At 34.5% G+C, this 19,883-nt stretch overlaps 1 protein-coding gene and 1 long non-coding RNA gene across 2 annotated transcripts; both read left to right on the forward strand.

The window, feature by feature from the left end:
* Positions 1–2,399: 2,399 nt before the first annotated feature.
* On the forward strand, positions 2,400–5,654 carry LOC142548958 (sugar carrier protein C-like). The gene is made up of 4 exons (XM_075657630.1): positions 2,400–2,617; positions 2,685–3,007; positions 3,936–4,565; positions 4,903–5,654. Exons 1-4 carry the CDS (start codon positions 2,485–2,487, stop codon positions 5,386–5,388), a joined length of 1,572 nt encoding a protein of 523 aa, XP_075513745.1. The 5' UTR covers positions 2,400–2,484; the 3' UTR covers positions 5,389–5,654.
* Positions 5,655–15,294: 9,640 nt separating this feature from the next.
* Positions 15,295–16,128, forward strand: LOC142548032 (uncharacterized). The gene is made up of 2 exons (XR_012820843.1): positions 15,295–15,500; positions 15,657–16,128. It is a non-coding gene; the product is annotated as an uncharacterized LOC142548032 (long non-coding RNA).
* The last annotated feature ends 3,755 nt before the right edge of the window (positions 16,129–19,883 follow it).

The raw sequence follows: 19,883 nt of genomic DNA on the forward strand, positions 1-19,883 counted from the left end.
TACAACCATCAGTTTGCTTAAATAACATCCGATTTAGGCCAATTGATATTAAATGCAACTTGTGCCAAATTGAGTTTTCTATTAAATTTTCTTGGTAGTAGGTCTTCGGATCACCGAACTATGAGATATCATCAAAACTCTGAAACTTGTCAGATTTTCAGCTAGGTTAAATTCGAGCTTCGGTTTTCATCTTGAGTTAAAAACTTCACACTTGAGTAAATATGTTAGAAAGACAATAAAAAGTTCTGTTATCAACAAAACCAAGATTGTTAGAGTTTATAAACACAACATATAAATATAAAAAGTTTATGTAATATTGTAATATATCACTTAGTATATGATCACTACAAAAAAAATGGCTTTTCGCAGCGCGCAAATTCTCTTTCCGCGGCGCACATTGCACGCTGCGAAGTTACAAGCTATTGAAAGTTCAAGAATATCCGCAGCGTGCATGTGCACGCTGTTAATACTATTATCAACGGCGTGCATATGTACGCCGTTAATACAACTATCCGCAGCGTGCAATGTACGCCGTTAATATTCAAAAAAATCTAAATATTAGCGACAGTTTTTGACCAAACCGTCGCTAACGCTACTTAGCGACGGTTGAAAACCGAAGATAACGTCGCTAAAGTAGCGACTGTTTATAATCCGTCACTAAATTAACGACGGTGTTTAATTTAGCGACAGTTTAAAACCAGTCGCTACATTTCGCGACAGTTTAAAAACCGTTGCTAAAGTTTGCATAAAAATAAAAAAAATTACTTTTATAATTTAATAAATTTTTAAAAAAACTACAATACAATTATGATAAATTGACTGATGATCTTAACTAACACTTAAAAAATTAACCAAAAATTGAAACAAAAAAATGTACCTAAATCGAAATTAAAATCGTGTAAGAGAGAAAAATTTTAAGTGTTGTGAAGTGGTGTGGAGGAAAGTGGATATCGGATATTTATAGACAATTTGCGACTAGTAGCGACGGTTTTGCATTAAACCGTCGCTACTAGCGACGGTTTATATATAACAGTCGCTGATTACGGCTATTAGCGACTGTCGGTGTTTGTTTAAACAGTCGTCGATTTTAAATCTGCGACATTTATGTAGAAACCGTCGCATATTTTAAATTAGCGACGGTTTTACGAAAACCGTCGCGAATTTAAAAATTCGCATACATTTTCCGCAGCGTGCTTTTAATGAACACCGTGAATAGATAGGATATTAACAGCGCACATTATTGCACGCTGCGGATAGTATATAATATTACTTTCCGCAGCGTGCTTTTAATGCGCGCCGTTAATGTCGATAATTTAAAAATTCGCACACATTTTCCACAGCGTGCTTTTAATGCACGCTGTGAATGGAGAAGATATTAACAGCGCACATTATTGCACGCTGCGGATAGTAAATAATATTACTTTCCGCAGCGTGCTTTTAATGCGCGCCGTTAATGTATATGTTATTAACGGCGCACATTAAAAGCACGTTGCAGAAAGTATATAATATTTACAGCACACATAAATACATGCTGCGGATATAATTTCCGCAGTGTGCTTTTAATGCACGCCGTTATTTCTGTCAAGTGCAATAATATTAACAGCGCACATATTGATGCACGCCGTTAAAAGTACTATTCGCAGCGTGCTTTTAATGCACGCTGTTGATGATGTGCTGCAGAAAATCATTTTTCTTGTAATGGATATTTGTGAGATCCATAATTGTTGGTTGAACAATCCATGACCAAACAATACGTTAATATTAATACCTACGGGTTGAAGCTTTACATAACGAGTAAAACCTATTTCATATAGCACGACCGTTAGATTATTGCGAATAACATATGCTAATATCATTTAATATCCGTGAAACATATATTAATGGAGTAACTTAATCATGTCTATTACCATGATTTTGTTTATATATATATATTGTGTCTAGTTGTTAATAATCAAGATTTCATTTTTTTATTGTAAAATGAGTAGGTCTCTTGTAAGACGGTCTCACGAATATTTATCTGTGAGATGAGTCAATCCTACTGATATGCACAATAAAAAGTAGTACTCTTAGCATAACAAGTAATATTTTTTCATGAATGACTCAAATAAGAGATTCGTCTCACAAAATACGACCCGTGAGATCGTCTAACACAAGTTTTTATCTTATAAAATAACTCTGGAAAGACATTATTTCTATCTTGTTATAAGAACCAACTTCTAACAATTTAATTTTAATTAAAAATTTATATAGCTTTATGTATATTTATTAAAAATTTAGGGTTTTTGTATGTCCAAGTGTGGATAACTAATTCTCAAAAATAAAAAAAATAAAAGGTAAGGATAACTACGCTAAATTAATTTGACTAGTCATATTTTTCTTTATATATATATTCCCTCGAGTATTCAAATTTTCAATATTCCTCTCCGGTCCAGCAGTTCTCTTCTTCCCATTACCTCACACTTTCACAGAAGAAGAGTGATCGAAATGGCAGGTGGTTTTGGCCCCGGTCCCGGTAACGGCAAGGAATATCCCGGCAACCTTACCCTGTACGTCATCGCGACCTGCGTTACTGCAGCCATGGGTGGACTTATTTTCGGTTATGATATCGGGATTTCAGGTAGAGTAATTTGCTATTTTTTTATTTGTTCCTTATGGGTTCGGAAATTTGATTGTTTGTTGTACAGGTGGAGTCACCGCCATGGACTCATTCTTGGAGAAGTTTTTCCCGGATGTGTACCGGAAGCAGCAAGTCAGCGACTCGACGAACCAGTACTGCAAATTCGACAACGAGAAACTGACCATGTTCACATCTTCCTTGTACTTGGCTGCACTTTGCTCGTCGCTCGTGGCTTCGTTTGTGACGAGGAAGTTGGGAAGGAAACTGTCGATGCTGCTCGGCGGCGTGCTGTTCTGCGTCGGGGCTTTGATCAATGGCTTTGCGCAAGCTGTTTGGATGCTCATTGTGGGGCGTCTTTTTCTTGGCTTCGGTATTGGTTTTGCAAATCAGGTACAGACAATATTAATTATTACATAACATATGTTCCAAATTCATAGAGATCATGATATCTATTTAATTTGAGTTCTTGATGGACTAGAAATTAAAGATTAGAGACTAGATCATGTATATATTACACGTGACCCATAATTAATAATAATGAATAGGTGAGATTAGAATGCTTAAAAGGATGAAGAAACAAAATCCAAAAACTTTCGATCATTTTTCTTGATTCTTTTTGGGTTTCAAATATGCATGTGTTCCTATGGTTTTATGCAAATTCAGTAGACGTTTGAGTTATTAAACAATATAGAATCTCATATAAACGTGAACCAATAAAGAAATTGAAAATACAATCTCACTTAATTCGTTTTTATTTGTCCCTACAGTTAGCAACATGATCAAGTCAAAGTATTCGGTTGCACAGAGCCAAGACTTTTCTTCGTGTGGGAAATTTCTTTTTAAAAAAATCATGTCTTGCGTCATTTTCCAACACAAATGAAACGGCGTGGAATGGAGACAAAAAAATAACAAAAGTTGACTTGACTTTAAAGTAGATTAACTATCTTGTAATATATATTTGATCATAATATTTTTATCTATGTTCACAATAACGCGTAGCCGTGGACCCATACTATGACTTAACTCTCTTGTAATATATTTACGCTTTTGATATGTTGCGTACTCTTCGTTATCATATACTCAATTATTCAGCACATTCAAAATAAGTGAGTATCACATCAGCGATAAACACGATATGTAGACAACATATCAAAACTGATATATTTCATACTATCTTTTTTACTAGAGTGAGTAGTTACTTAAATTGAATTTAAATTACTAACTTCTAAAATATTTAAAATTTATAAGTTGCTTGATATTGTGCATGAAAAGGATATGAAATTGTGATGCTAAGTTTGTTTTGATCTTGTTGGTGCAGTCTGTGCCACTCTATTTATCAGAAATGGCTCCATACAAATTCAGAGGTGCACTCAACATAGGATTTCAGTTATCCATTACCATTGGTATCCTAGCAGCCCAAGTTTTGAACTACGGGTTCGGGAAAATTAATGGTGCATTGGGATGGAGGCTCAGTTTGGGTGGCGCTGTTGTCCCGGCTTTGATCATCACCATCGGATCATTAATCCTCCCGGAAACGCCAAACTCCATGATCGAATGTGGCAAAAAAGACGAGGCTCGGGCTAAACTGCAGCAGATCCGTGGCTATGTCAATATAGACGAAGAATTCAATGATCTGGTTGCAGCCAGCGAAGCATCTCGAACAGTCGAGCACCCCTGGAGGAATCTCCTCCAGAGGAAGTATAGGCCTCATTTGACAATGGCCATTGCTATTCCTTTCTTTCAGCAACTCACGGGGATTAATGTGATCATGTTTTATGCTCCAGTTTTGTTCAAGACTATTGGGTTTGGAAGCGATGCTTCGTTGATGTCGGCTGTGATTACGGGTGGGGTTAATGTTCTTGCAACTGTGGTTTCCATTTATGGTGTGGATAAGTGGGGGAGAAGATTTCTTTTCATTGAAGGGGGCATTCAAATGCTTATATGTCAGGTAAATATAAGTATATATATACCATTTCTTGTTTTTTTTTAATAATAAGTATACACCATTTCCGACTTGGCTTAATTTATACATCCCAGAGGATCGAAATGCTTGGTTCTATTAAAGCTTTAGTTAGCTGTGATGTTATTACTCAAATATTTTAAACCTTACGGCAGTCGGAATTTTATGTTTTGATTGCTGTAACATATAAACTGTTACACCCGATAGGAGTAAGTGTTATCCTCTACGGTTCTACCAATATCTAAAATTTGATCTATATGCCATATTTGGAAGCTCATAGAACACTTTACATTGACAGTATATACGTTTGATTTCTTGTTTTCAGATCGTGGTTGCAATTTGCATAGGTGTTAAGTTTGGAGTCCACGGAGAGCCAGGCGACTTGCCGAAATGGTACGCCATTGTGGTGGTGCTGTTTATATGTATATATGTTACTGGATTCGCTTGGTCGTGGGGACCTCTTGGATGGCTAGTGCCGAGTGAGATCTTTCCATTGGAAATCCGATCTGCTGCACAGAGTATCAACGTCTCTGTGAACATGCTCTTTACATTCGCAGTGGCTCAAGTTTTCTTGACGATGTTGTGTCACTTGAAATTCGGGCTGTTCTTGTTTTTCGGGTTTTTCGTGCTGGTGATGACTGTTTTCATATACTTTTTCTTGCCGGAGACCAAGAATATTCCGATCGAAGAAATGGTGATCGTGTGGAAGGAGCATTGGTACTGGTCCAGGTTCATGAGTGGGGCGGATTATCCTGCTAATGGATCAGTTGAAATGGAGAAGAATGGGAATGCATACCATTACAAAGTATAATCATGAAATCAAAAGGGTTATCACGATTTATAAGAAGCGTGTTTATGTTCTTGTTTAATTTATATATATATATATAGATATATAAATTAATGTGTTGATAAAATTCGAAGTAATTGTTTCGCAACTCAGTTTTATTAGCTATTTAGATTTTCTATTTTAGAGTTTATTTGATTTCCCAATAATAAATACTACATATTATGTGGATTTAATATATGAAAAATGTTCATATATTTTATATTTTTATTTAATAATTTGTCTCCTTTGAATGCATTCGGCCACAAATTACCACTTTGCAAAATAAAAGAAAATGTAATTTATTCACCTAGGCATGTTAAGGACTCCAGCTTCAATCAAACTTCTAAAATTTTTCAGGGTCATGAATTTTCTATTCGAATTTGGTCTTTGGTGAGACGGATTAACAGATTATTATCTTTGAGATGTTTCGATCTGATTCCATATTTACAATGAAAAAATATTTGGCATAAAATTTAAAATAATATTTTTTCATGAATTAGGTATGATCAGTTATTCATTTCACGAAATTGACTCGTGAGACGGTCTCATAAGAGTTTTTGCGTTTGAAATTATTTTTAATTAACTTGACTAAAAATTGAGTTCAAATAAAAATCATTACTTTTTATGCCAATTTTTTTTTAAATTATAAACATGGATCAGATCGACTCGTCTCACAGATATAATCCGTGAGGCCGTTTCACAATAAGCCTATTTAATTTCTAAATAATATGTTTATCCGGTTGCTATATTATTAACTTTTTATTTTTGTATATATAGTATAAGTTTCAAAACTGAATATTGTAGTAAATCTTTGAGCTGAAACCGTTATGTCTTAAACAAGTTAAACATTTTTGCTATTTTATTTTAACTAGTGACGTGGCACACACGTTGCGTGTATATATAATATAATATAAAAATATTATTTGTTGCTTACGTATAGTATATTTTTATTTTTCAATAATTGTTTTACATACAATTTTCGATGTTTAAATGATGGTTAAATTCCTTAAAAATTGATTTATTACGATTTGGTTGAGAGAAATATTGATGATATGTGATAAAAATACAAATAAAATATACAAAATGAAATCTTCATTTGTATACAATGTTGGGATAAATCCTATTAATCCTAGAGAAATATACAAGATCAAATTAAAGTTTATAGCACAAATCATATTTCTGTTATTGTCATTCATTAAAATTATCATGACTGCTATATATATCATGCTAAATTTCGACGCCGATGGATTATCCGTGTCGAAAAACCTCGTTCTCATCAGTTTTTCCATGTACGGAAAAAAACAAAAACAAAAACAAAAAAGTTTCCTTTAATCAATTTAGTCACGGCCTTGCAAATGAAAGGGTGTGATATAACAAATTTATATATATTTGGATAATACTTTTTGACACTAATGACGTTATTATACATTGGTTTTGGTCACGGAAACAAAAAATGCGACAACTAGGAATCACATGATTCACTACATTCTATTTAAATACGAAACACTTCAGCTTATAGTAATCGGATAGAATTGGCCAAGAAGGCACCGGAAGTGAAGAATAGGTCTCTTGTGAGACGGTCTCACGAATCTTTATCTGTGAGACGGGTCAACCCTACCGATATTCAAAATAAAAAGTAATATTTTTTCATAGATGACCCAAATAAGAGATCTGTCTCACAAAATACGACCCGTGAGACCGTCTCACATAAGTTTTTGTCGGAAGTGAATAGATGCTTGTTCGTGGCTGGCTCTCGCATTCAACTATGAATGGGTGATTTTAATTGGTAAAATGAAATCTCGTATGTACCATTCTCACATGATCGTTTCTTTTATGGCTAAAAGCACCTTATCCTCCAATTTGTGTCTTAGATTGCTTATCCACAACAAAAATTTGGGACACATCGATTATTCGAGGCTAAAACTATTTATTTCGATCTTTTATTTTTGCCATGTATCGAAAAGTCCCTTGATCCATGAATTTCAGATGTTTTTAATCCTGAACATTATTTATATTTAATAAATTAAGTGTACACTACAAAAACGCAAAACGACAACGGATAAAAACTGTTGTAACTCAGGGTGTTGTTGAAAGTGGATTCAACAATAACGATTTAAAACCGTTGTCGTTGCTAACATTTGCGACGGTTAAATAAATCGTCGCTAAAATTAGCGACTGATTTTCCATAAAATCCGTCGTTAATTTGAGCGATGGTTTGTCATGATGTCCATTGCTAATTTTTTCAGTAAAATAAAAAATAACTTCTTATAATTTAATAAATCTAACAACATTCATGATCTTAACTAACACTTAAAAATTTACAATAAATTGAAGCGAAAAAATTGACCATAAATCGAAACTAAAATCGTGTAAGAGAAAAATTTTAAGTGTTGTGGAGGAAAATGGATTGAAAACGCTAGTGTTTATAGACAAGTTGCGACGCTTTTTGATTAACCGTCGTTAATATAAACCGTCGCTGTTAGCAACGGTGAGTCATACACTGTCCATATTAGCGATGATTTATATTAAACCGTCGCTTATTTAAAATTTTTAGAGACGGTTTTGAATAAACCGTCGCTAATTTAAAATATGCGACAATTTAGCTTAAACTGAAACGTCTACTTATTTGTTTTCTTAAAATGTGATAGAATTTTTTTTTCAAACCACATTTAACATTCGATCGAACCATAATATTTTTGACATCATTTTAAAATAATAAAACAATCAACTGACATTTAAAAATCCAAAGGAAAATAGTTTGAATCATAAGATCGTCAAACATTTTACCAACCTCAAAACATTGTTTGAAAAGTATAGCTCATACTATAACCTATCAAAAATCACTCATAAATAAATCGTCTTAAAAATATCTTTAATATCACTTAAAATCATAAATCATAACTAGTGCGGAAAACTAGCGTCGGTCCTCGGGTTACGTGCACATTTAGTTTAGCAAAGTCAACCATCAAGACCTCCATTAACATTATTATCACACTCACCTGCATCAATCACACCTAGTGAGTCTGAAGACTCAACACATCAAATTCTTGATACCAAATAATACATATAAAAATCACATACAACAGTGAAAATACTTGTACTTAAAATACTGTTTTCATGAAACTGCATAAACTTCAAACATGAACATTTTTGTAAACATTTTCATAATACATAAACTTTAAAAACATTTTCATGATTTTTTTCATAAACATTTTCATCAACATATTCATATCATCATCAACATATTCATATTCATATTATCTTCAACATATACGTATTCCTTTTTCCTTTTGTTGAATTCAGATCGTTAATTGTGGCTTTCATGTTCATCTACGTCTACGTGTTGGGCGATGGATCCATCTACATATAACCACAGTACTGGGCGGCGGGACACCAGCAACATTCTCACCAGTCAACCGGGCCTTGGCCTATCCTCATCGAATGGAAATACAATCGTCGGGGCTCCCTCGGGGCCCTTCTCCCATAGACAGGCTCTCTCTGGGACCTTTTCCCATAAATGGGTTCTCTCTTGGGCCTTCTCCCGTAAATAGGCTCCCTCTAGGGCTTTCTCCCCTCACGACATCCCCATTCATATCATCATATCATCATATTCGTATAAATGGAAACACGATCGTCGGGTTCCAACTGAGACCATAATAACATCATAAAAATTCATAAACATTTAAAATAATTATATTAGCACATAAAACAGCATTCGGGGTACTGCCATGACGTTTATTAGTTTTTTGGGTGTAAAATTACCGTTTTACCCCTAGACGTAAAATTTCACGTTTTTGACATTTTATTACTTTCATTGACTCTAATATGTCTCAAATAATCATTTAAGCTTACATGAATTTTTCCATATGTTATTTAGCTTAAATCGATGACTTTTCAATTATTCTTTAAATAAAACATATTACTGCGTTTTAATCCCGAATTAAACCAAACCTTGACATAAAATTCCCAAATTTAAAGCTTAGCCGTTTAATAATTATTTGAGTTTAAATAAAATTTTTCATAATTTTATTCCGCTTAAAACTAGGCTTTTCAATTAATTCATTATAGCATTTCGTGCGGCGATTAAATCCCGAATAAATCCAAAACTCATTATTTTGATCCCAACTTTTAAACATAGCATTTTTATTATTTATTCTACCCTTCCAAGTCATGAGCCAAACCCGTGGACCCATGGATTCAATTCTAGTTCTTAATAATTCGAAATTGACCCTTGTAAGGACACACCGAGCCAACTCCCTATTTACCCGAGCCACGCCCAAGCCACCTCAAGCCAAACCCTAGCCAACCCACCTTGAGACCCTACTGACCAGGTCTTGTCCAAAGAACCAGCCCTGGCCCGCACAAAAACCTTCTGGAACTCGACCCCAATTCTGCTTGTGATGTGCATGTGCATCCTAGGGACCTTAGGACTCCTATATAGACTAAGACCCTTCCAGCCCTGAATCACTTAACCCAACCTGACCCTAACCAACCCTAGACCACGCCCAGACCCAACCCAGACCAGCCCCATCCCTAGAACCTAGCAGCGAAGCTCCTGAATCATAAGACCCAAGCTGTGCGCAGGCTGCCCCCATAGTGCCTCCCTCACGTTTCCTGTGTTTGGCTCGAGCCCCATCGAGCCACCCTGCACCAACTCAAGACCAGACCCTCTAGGCACCCTCCTAGACCCTTAGAACCCATAGGACTTGACCCCAGTTCTTAAAACCGAAGCCACAACACAGCTACAAGAAGCAATCGAGAAACCCACACATGACATTGGACCCTACATTTTTGTTGCTAGGACCTAACCTGCACCCTCAAGACCAAAATCGAACCCTATACCCCTTGAAAACAAAAATCATTCCGCCCTCTTGCTGCTGATGTTCCAGAACTGAATCTTACATCTAAAGGACCCTTAAACACTCTGAAAATCATGCCCATAATATCCCTAACCCGGCAGCCCCCTTCAAACTATTAAAAACGTGAAACCCATGTCAAGAATCACACTCTTCTTTCAAACTTCGAATAAATTGCATACACACAATAGATCGGTACATGCTTGATCAAATACATGAAATTCAGTATAATATTGACGTGTATTTGACAACAGTTTTCTAAAATCGTTGTCGATTGTCCAAAAAAACACGCTAATGGGCAATAGCTTATAGAACTGTTGTCGTTGACCCTAAAAAAATGCTCAAAGACAACGGTAATAAAAGACAACGGTTTTAGTGAAAAACCGTCGTCGTATGTGTGTTGTTGAATGACAAATTTGTTGTATTGGTATGAAAGAATTGTTTAAAATAAAAGTACAAAAATACTAAGATTTTGTGTATCAGATTTAAGTGTTGTGTGAAAGTGCCTTTGGAGAAAACGATTCACTAGAAAACTTATCAGTTTACAAAAATCAGTACTAATGAACAAATAAAAGCTAAATCCCTTGACAAGTGAAGGAGCAAAGTGCTTCTATACATATATTTCAAACCATATAATCAAAACTACTGATGCAACAAACGAGAAGCCGAAATTCTCGAATAAATGAAAAACTAATCAAAACAGTGATTAGTGTTGTGATTGAAAGTTCTCAACACTTCATGGTAACACTTCAATACGCCTTGACTTGAGCTCTTTGTTAATTCACTGACGTAATTCATTGCTCTTCCTTCGTCGTTTGAGTGCTCTTATTCAACTCCAAAAATCACACATGCGCAACAACAATGGTATCTTATTTATATATTTTATTTTCCATATAATTTATTCCTAGAGTCATACACAAATATGGAACCAAGAACTTCATTAGGAAATAAACTCTTTTGAACAATAGTATAATATCTAGAGATCTTATCATAAATATCAATATTCTAGAAAATCTTATTAGTCTAGAAAGACAAAACTCCATATGTTAATATCACAATATTATCAACAATAAAAAATTAATTAATTAATAAAATATCCATTTCAGTGTAAAATAGGAGAGTAAAAAATATTAAATAGTAGGGATAAAAAATATAATTATCTTGATTAGAGAAGTACCAATTTTTTTTTAAAAAAATTAGGGGCTTATGATTTGTACTAAAATCAAAACGAAGCACAAAATATAAATAGATTGGTTGCATTGAGTTCAAACCTCGAAATATTTATTAGTTGTTTTTATATCACAAAAAATTTATTTTTATGAGCCAAAAGGGATATATAATACCTACTAATTATCGTTCCATAGTTCTGAATTTTCTGGATTTAGTTCATTTTACGTTTTATTTTTTTACCCTAAACTTATGGAATTCAACCTGACAAACATCTCGACGCTACTGAAACATTGGATATTACCGTATTTGAGCATGCATGTAAATAGTCATGATGCCAATTTTTCTTCCAAATTAGTGATTCCCTGACCTGATTTCATTCTAGTAAGTCATGAAATATGGTGGATGAGATTCTTGGCTTTCTCACAAGATTAGTTGGTATTGGTATTAACTCGCAAACCCATCAATGCAAAGCCACTGGCCGACAAAGATTCCGTTGCAGTTCAGGTTAGGGTTGATGGCGTCGAACTGAGCGGCGGTCAGGTTATTACTCTTCGCAATGTCGAAACAAGTGTCTCCTTTATTCACTGCAGTCACAGTGCTACACACAACTGTGATGCTTGCCTTACTCTTAGCTGCAAATTCTCAAGAATGTACATAAACAGCATGTTACATTTGAATGAGATACACTGTACAGTTAACCTAAATAGGTGAATTAATCAATATATAATGAACCCTTCATCTATTTAATCAATTAATGCCGTAAATGATCCAATAATTTTATATATATATATCACATACAAATTGATGTCTTAAAAAATGAAGGCTTACCACTGAGAGTAACTATGCTTTCTGCCACAGTAAAGATGAGAACGAGTGAGAGAACCAAAGCAAAGTTGAGGATGATTGTGAGAACCCAAATTTTCAGCATTTCAGCAGCAATGCAAAACTCCAGCAGAAGTTAATATTTTCAGTAGCTAGCAATATTCAGTAGCAAAGGAAAATTCCAGCAGAAGCTAACAATTCCAGCATCAGCTAATATTTCAGAAGTTGATATTTTCCAGCAGATAGAATCCAGCAGCAGAAGAACGAGATTCCAGCAGACAGTTACTAATCCAACCCATGACTTGTAACTGAAGTATTTAAAATGGAATAAAGGCTGTTAAATGCAGATTATGGCCATTAATAGGGAGTCTAACAGTCAGATTTTGGCATATAAATAACATTCCAGCGGATAGAATCCAGCAGCAGAAGAACGAGATTCCAGCAGACAGTTACTAATCCAACTCATGAATCGCAACTGAAGTATTTAAAATGGAATAAAGGCTGTTAAATGCAGATTATGGCCATTAATAAGGAGTCTAACGGTTAGATTTTGGCCTATAAATAACACCTCAAGTCTCTGAATTTGTGTAACACAAATCTTGAGATTATTACTTAAATTTTCGAGCTAAGAGAGTGCCTTATTCGAGCTGTAAAATCCAGTAGCGAGAACAACCAGATTTCCAGTAGACTTCAACCGAAACTCTAGCAAATTACGGTAAGTGGGCTTATATATAAGTATCTTGAAATCAGTTTGATAATTCTGTTTTAAAGCACAGTTTCTGTATGTTTAATTTCTGATATATGATTTTGAAGCACTGAAACTCCCTAGTGAACTAATGGTAGGAATATATATTCTGAACATCTCTGAATTCTGATTTCTGATTCTGGCCTCACCCCTTAGAGGAGAGAACATATAGGGGACTGATATAAGTTTAGCCATGAAATTCACTAACGTGCTCAGTGCTTACTAATTCTGATTTTTGTTCTGAAACCTGTGATTTCTGAATTCTGATTTCTGTTCTGAAAATAAGAGTTTTCTGTATATTATTGTTTTACTGTTCCTGTTGAAAACGATTTCGAAAACTGGGAGTTATTCCCGCCCCTGCTTACTGAGTGACAACCATATCACTCACCCACCAAACCCATCTCAGATAAGAACGAGGAAGAAAAGTTAGAAGAAGAAGAGCGGATTCAATTTTGGGGCTGGTGAAGAAGACCGTTGTTTATCAGTTCTAGTTTATATTTTATATTCCGCTGCATCTGTTCAGACATTGTATTTCTGATTTTACATTTCCGTTATAAAACATTATTAATTGAGTTGTATCAGACACTGAATATTCAGTATTATGAATAAAAGACTGGTTTCTGAATTCTGTACTCTGAGGTTTGTTGTTTTCGAATGTAAATTTGAGAGCAACACCGGTATCAACCAACCTCCATCCCGGGGCGTGACAATGATGGAAGTATTGTTAACGTTGCTTGCCTTGGCCATATTTTCTTGAATATTTGCTCTTCTAGATACTTGGATTCCTTGATGAAAAACTACTATTTATAGAAATAATCTCTATACAAATCTCAAATAAATTCCAAGAGCGCATTGTTAACTTAGATTTTGACAGGGCCGGCATGCAACAACGTGACTTACAGCTTGGTGAAACATACTAGGAAATCTGGTTTTAACAGTGTCCATTTCTGGCAAATACTTAATAATGGAATCCGAATATCAATTTCTAGGTAAATTGTTTTACTTCTTGTCTGTTGGCTTAGATATTAATTAGCATGTATCCGAAATAGTAAACAAAAACACTATGATTTCTTGAACTTACTGAGAGCCTCTTTCATCAACAACCTATCTATTAGATTTGCAAAAACTCGATTAAGATATATCACGTTAGGCCACCTGTACCATTCCTCAGTCTCAAACCTAGAACAAATAGACGAAAAGCGTCATTCGCCAAAGGATCTGAAATTATCCTCGTATAATTTTTCTTAACTGTACGTACTAAAGTTTATAAATAAGATCCATGCATGTTTATGAGGAATATTCCAGTAACATACACGAACTTGACACGGAGATTCTTCTAGTCTGCATGTTGTAGAGTATTTTGTGTTGTCCTCGACAATGGCATACAGAGTAGTCTAAAATAATAACAATCCATACAGGCATGCACAAAATCAGATACCAAATCCACAGTAACAAATCAATTAGTTTGTTTAGACAAATTTACTTGACAATGATTTCAAATCCTAATTAAATAGTTATTTTTTGAGTGATTGTGGTGGATTTCGAATTCATATATTCCTTTTAAGTACTTTTTCAAATCCAATGCTTCAATCCAAGCGCAACCTGAAATTTTCATGTATTCCCGTCTCCAAATAGCATTCAGTCACTTTTAAGGATGGACTAAGCTGAAGAATTATATTCTCTAACTTTTTTTTTTAAATGATAATCCCATAAAGGGACAAGACAAAAACTTGTGTAAGACGGTCTTACGGGTCATATTTTGTGAGACAGATCTCTTATTTGAGTCATCCATGAAAAAATATTACTTTTTATACTAAGAGTATTACTTTTTATCGTGAATATCGGTTGGGTTGACCTGTCTCACAGATAAAAATTCGTGAGACCGTCTCACAAGAGACTTACTCATGGGACAATTGAAATGATAAACTGAGAACATATATAATTAGATGTCGTTTCAGTAGTTACCCACAAACTTCTCAAGTCTCAAAAAAAAAAAAAAAATTGGAAATTGTCATGCAACATGCAAATATTTTTCAATACTTGGAGTAACTAAATATCTTTCGGACGATCAATTACGAGAAAGCTCATTTGATATACATATATATAAAATATTTCTGCTTTTAATATATATTATTCACATCCGAATTATATCAAAATATTAGTATGAAAAATAATATTAATACCATGAACATATTTAATACCTCAATATAAGTTCCATTTAGTCAACTTCCTTGTATATTTCACCAATATCTAAGTCTCATTGCTTCTTGCCGGCCCTGTCAAAATCTATGTAAACAATGCACTTTTGGCAATGATCTGATATTTGTATAGAAAAATTATTGCTATAAATAGCAGCTTCTAATCAAAGAATCGAAGCACCACAGAAGAGCAAAGATTCAAGTATTAACAAGAAAATATGGCCAAGGCTATCATCCTGAATTTTGCTCTGGTTCTCGTACTTATTCTCATCATTTCTGTGGCAGAAAGCAGAGCAATTATCAGTGGTAAAGCTTCAATTTCTTTCATGATATTTAGTATAAATTAGTGGATCATATATATATCAGTAACTTTCATGATTTATGTTATACATATAATATAGTGTATCTCATCCAATGTAGCATAGTTTTAACCAGTTTCTATACTTTCTTGAAAATTTGCAGTTGAAAGTAAGGCGAGCATCACAGTTGTGTGTGACACTGTGACCGCGGTGGGCAGCGGAGGCACTTGTTTCGACATTGCAAAGATCAACAACTTGACCATCGCTCAGTTTGATACCATCAACCCTAATCTAAATTGCGATGCACTCTTTGTTGGCCAGTGGCTTTGCATCTCTGGGTTTGTTAAGGTTTAAGACAGCAACCGACTCATCTTATAGAAAAAGCCAAAAATCTCGTTTGCCATGTTTCATGAATATTATGAATAAGCTGCGTAGCTAATAAGTTTATTTAGTAGCCATTTTTGTCTGTTGGAAACCAATGACCAACTTTTCCAATGGATTGTGGCTTGTTGTTTAGTATGTTTCCAATTGAAAGCATTTTACTTTAATTTATGTCGTCGTGTTTCAGTAAAATATTGTACGTGGTTAAAAAGTTGTTCACTCAATGAAAATGTCTGCATGTGTTGTTCTGTTAACATATTGTTATTTCCTTTTATTTAATTTTTTTTCTTTGTTGTACAAGTTTTTCCTTTCAACTCGCCCGACCAACCTTTGAAACTATATGTTAAATATTCATTAAGATCTTTTTTTTATGCAATGATGGAAACAGAAAACTATATTTTCAGTTCTATACATTTCCATCTTTGTGATTATTTTGGTTGTCGATTACGTCAAATTTTGATTTTAGTTATGTATTTTTCAATTTTTCTGACAAGTTTAGTTTTTTCTTCGGAAATGCTGATGTGACGCTGTACAAATCACCGTTGTGTTTTCTTAGTGCCACATCGCTGCCACATGACGGGGAAAAAACAAAAATTTCAGAAAAAGAAAAGATAAGACTAAGACTGAAATTTGACAAATAGATGACTTATATCGCAAAAATATATTATATATATATAACATAAAAATGTTAATTTTCCCATATGGAAACTATGTTAGAGATTTTCTGAAAAAATCATGTTTTCACGTATATATAAACATGATATAATATGCGGAAGCTTAAATCGAGTGTTACCTCCGGCCATTGAAAATTTGTTGAAGCTTTATGATTTCTTTTCGATTGAAGCCTTCTAAACACTTCAACACTCCTTTAGATGGTGTATTTTCTGTATGAGATTGTGTGTTTAGGGACCTCAATGCCTTCGGTATTTATAGGCACACTCATACAATTATCGAGTGTTTAGGGAGCTCGAGATTCAAACCAAATTTGTATACGCATCTCATTGTTCAAAATTTGAGGCTGCCGTGTACAAATTTTTTCAACAATTGTTGGCAATGACCGTCGTCATTTTCAACACATTTATTTTACGGGTCACAATTTTTCTTACATTCTCCCACTTGACCAGTATATCTCATTTATCATAGGAGAAATTAAAATACATGAATCATGGCGATAGGTTATCTAAAAACGATTATTATCTTCCATGTATCACAATGTATTATATCTCTCAAATAACTTAATGAATAAACCCTATGTTTATTCGAGTTCCAACTTTATTGATATTTTTCATGATAACTGAATATGTACATAACTGAATATGAAAAATAACATAACTTAATGAATTTCATTAATTTTGTTTTTTACAACAAAATTACATAAAAGAACCAACTCCCATTCTTTCTGTATGATCCTTAAATTTCAATGGTGGTATGCCCTTAGTCAAAGGATCCGCAATCATCAATTCAGTGCTAATGTGTTCGATAAGCAACTTCTTATCTTTAACACGTTCTCTTATGGCTAAATACTTAATGTCGATGTGCTTGCTACGACTACCACTTTTGTTATTTTTAGCCATAAAAATAGCAGCTGAATTGTCACAATATATTCTTAATGGCCTAGATATAGAATCCATAATTCTAAGCCCTGAAATGAAACTCTTTAACCATACACCATGTGAGGTTGCCTCAAAACAAGATACGAACTCAGCTTCCATAGTGGAAGTAGCAGTCAATGTCTGCTTTGCACTTCTCCAAGATACAGTTCCACCAGCTAGCATGAAAATATACCCTGAAGTGGATTTTCTTGAATCAATGCAGCCAGCGTAGTCTGAATCAGAGTAGCCAATTACTTCCAAATTCTCAGTTCGTCTGAACATAAGCATATAATCTTTGGTCCCTTGAAGGTACCTCATGACTTTCTTTGCAGCTTTCCAATGGTCTAAAAGTGGATTACTCTGATATCTTCCCAACATCCCAACAATAAATGCAATGTTAGGTCTAGTGCAAACCTGAGCATACATCAAGCTTCCGACAGCAGAAGCATAAGGAATGTTTTTCATTTGTTCCCGCTCTAGATCATTCTTTGGGCATTGGCTCAAATTGAATTTATCGCCTTTCACAACGGGAGCTATACTTGGTGAACAATCTTTCATCCGATATCTCTCTAAAACTTTGTTGATATAGGTTTCTTGAGACAGACCTATAATACCTTGAATTTTGTCTCTATGTATCTTAATGCCAATGACATAAGATGCATCACCCATATCCTTCATATCAAAGTTTTTAGAGAGGAATATTTTCACCTCATATAACAGACCCTTATCATTGGTTGCAAGTAATATATCATCCACATATAGAATAAAGAAACAAATCTTGCTCCCACTGACCTTTTTGTATATACATTGATCCATGGGGTTCTCAACGAATCCAAATGAAGAGATAACATCATGAAATTTCAAATACCATTGACGGGAAGCTTGTTTCAATCCATATATAGATTTCTTAAGCTTACAAACCAATTGCTCACCATTACTAGAGAAGAATCCTTCAGGTTGTTTTATATAAACCTCTTCCTCTAGTTCTCCATTGAGAAAAGCCGTTTTCACATCCATTTATTGTAAATCTAAGTCAAAATGTGCAACTAATGCTAGAATGATACGAAGAGAATCTTTCTTAGATACAGGAGAAAAAGTCTCCTTGTAGTCGATTCCTTCCTGCTGAGTGAATCATTTAGCTACGAGTCTTGCTTTATACCTTTCAATGTTGCCTAATGAGTCTTTCTTTGTTTTGAAGACCCATTTACATCCAATGGCTTTTACACCATCAGGCAACTGAACAAGATCCCAGACTCCATTAGCTGCCATAGAATTCATCTATTCTTTCATAGCATTAAACCATAGTTTTGACTCATTACAACTCATGGCTTGTGAAAACGTTTCAGGATCATTTTCGGCTCCAATGTTAAAGTCCGATTCTTGTAAATACACAACATAATCAGTAGATATTGCTGATCTCCTTATTCTAGTAGATCTCCTTAGGTTGTTTGGTTGATCAACAATTTCTTGTTGTTCTTCACTAACAAGTTGATATACTGGATTTTCATCAGCAATTTGTGGAAGTTCAGTAACTGGTTGTCTAACACCCATTTGGTCTTGAGGGGTGTGAATAACGACCAATCTGTCATTTGAATAAGAGGGTTATGCATTAATGTGATCATTCTCAATAATTATGTCATTTGAATGATCACTCCCACTAATCAAATCATTTTCAAGAAATTTTGCATTTCTTGATTCCACAATTCTAGTATTGTGAGATGGACAATAGAATCTGTACCCTTTGGATTTTTCAGCATACCCAATGAAATATCCACTTATAGTTCTTGGGTCCAGTTTCTTTTCATGTGGATTGTAAACTCTTATTTCTGAAGGACAACCCCAAACGCTTATATGTTGTAAACTCAGTTTCCAACCTTTAAATAACTCAAATGGCGTCTTTGGGAAAGCCTTAGTTGGAACTCGATTTAATATATACACAGCTGTCTTAAGAGCTTCAGTCCACAAGGATTTAGGAAGTTTTGAGCTACTTAACATGCTCCTCACCATGTCCAATAATGTTCGGTTTCTCCTCTCAGCTACGCCATTCTGGTCAGGAGAACCAAGCATAGTATATTGGGCAACAATCTCATGTTCTTGGAGAAACTTCGCAAACGGACCAGGTGCTTGTCCATTCTCAGTGTATCTACCATAATATTCTCCACCTCTATCAGTTCTCATAATCTTAATATGTTTTCCACATTGCTTTTCCACTTCAGTCTTAAAAACCTTAAAGGCTTCTAGTGCTTCGTTTTTGTTATGAAGCATGTAGATATACATGTATCGTGAGTAATCATCAATGAAAGAGATGAAGTATTTCGGACTTTGCATGTCCATATCTGGACAACAAATATCTGAATGTATGATTTCTAATTTTCTGTACTCCTCTTGGCATCCTTTTTAGACTTATTGGTCTGCTT

This window comes from Primulina tabacum, chromosome 6 (genome assembly GCF_025594145.1).
Source record: "Primulina tabacum isolate GXHZ01 chromosome 6, ASM2559414v2, whole genome shotgun sequence".
NCBI classification, from domain to species: domain Eukaryota; kingdom Viridiplantae; phylum Streptophyta; class Magnoliopsida; order Lamiales; family Gesneriaceae; genus Primulina; species Primulina tabacum.

What these genes read in the sequence shown, in the direction of transcription:
- LOC142548958 (XM_075657630.1), top strand. Translation starts at nt 2,485, where the DNA reads ATGGCAGGTGGTTTTGGCCCCGGTCCCGGTAACGGCAAGGAATATCCC. An exon ending in GTATTGGTTTTGCAAATCAG is followed by an intron (nt 3,008 to 3,935) that starts GTACAGACAATA and finishes TTGTTGGTGCAG; the next exon opens with TCTGTGCCACTCTATTTATC. An exon ending in TTCAAATGCTTATATGTCAG is followed by an intron (nt 4,566 to 4,902) that starts GTAAATATAAGT and finishes TCTTGTTTTCAG; the next exon opens with ATCGTGGTTGCAATTTGCAT.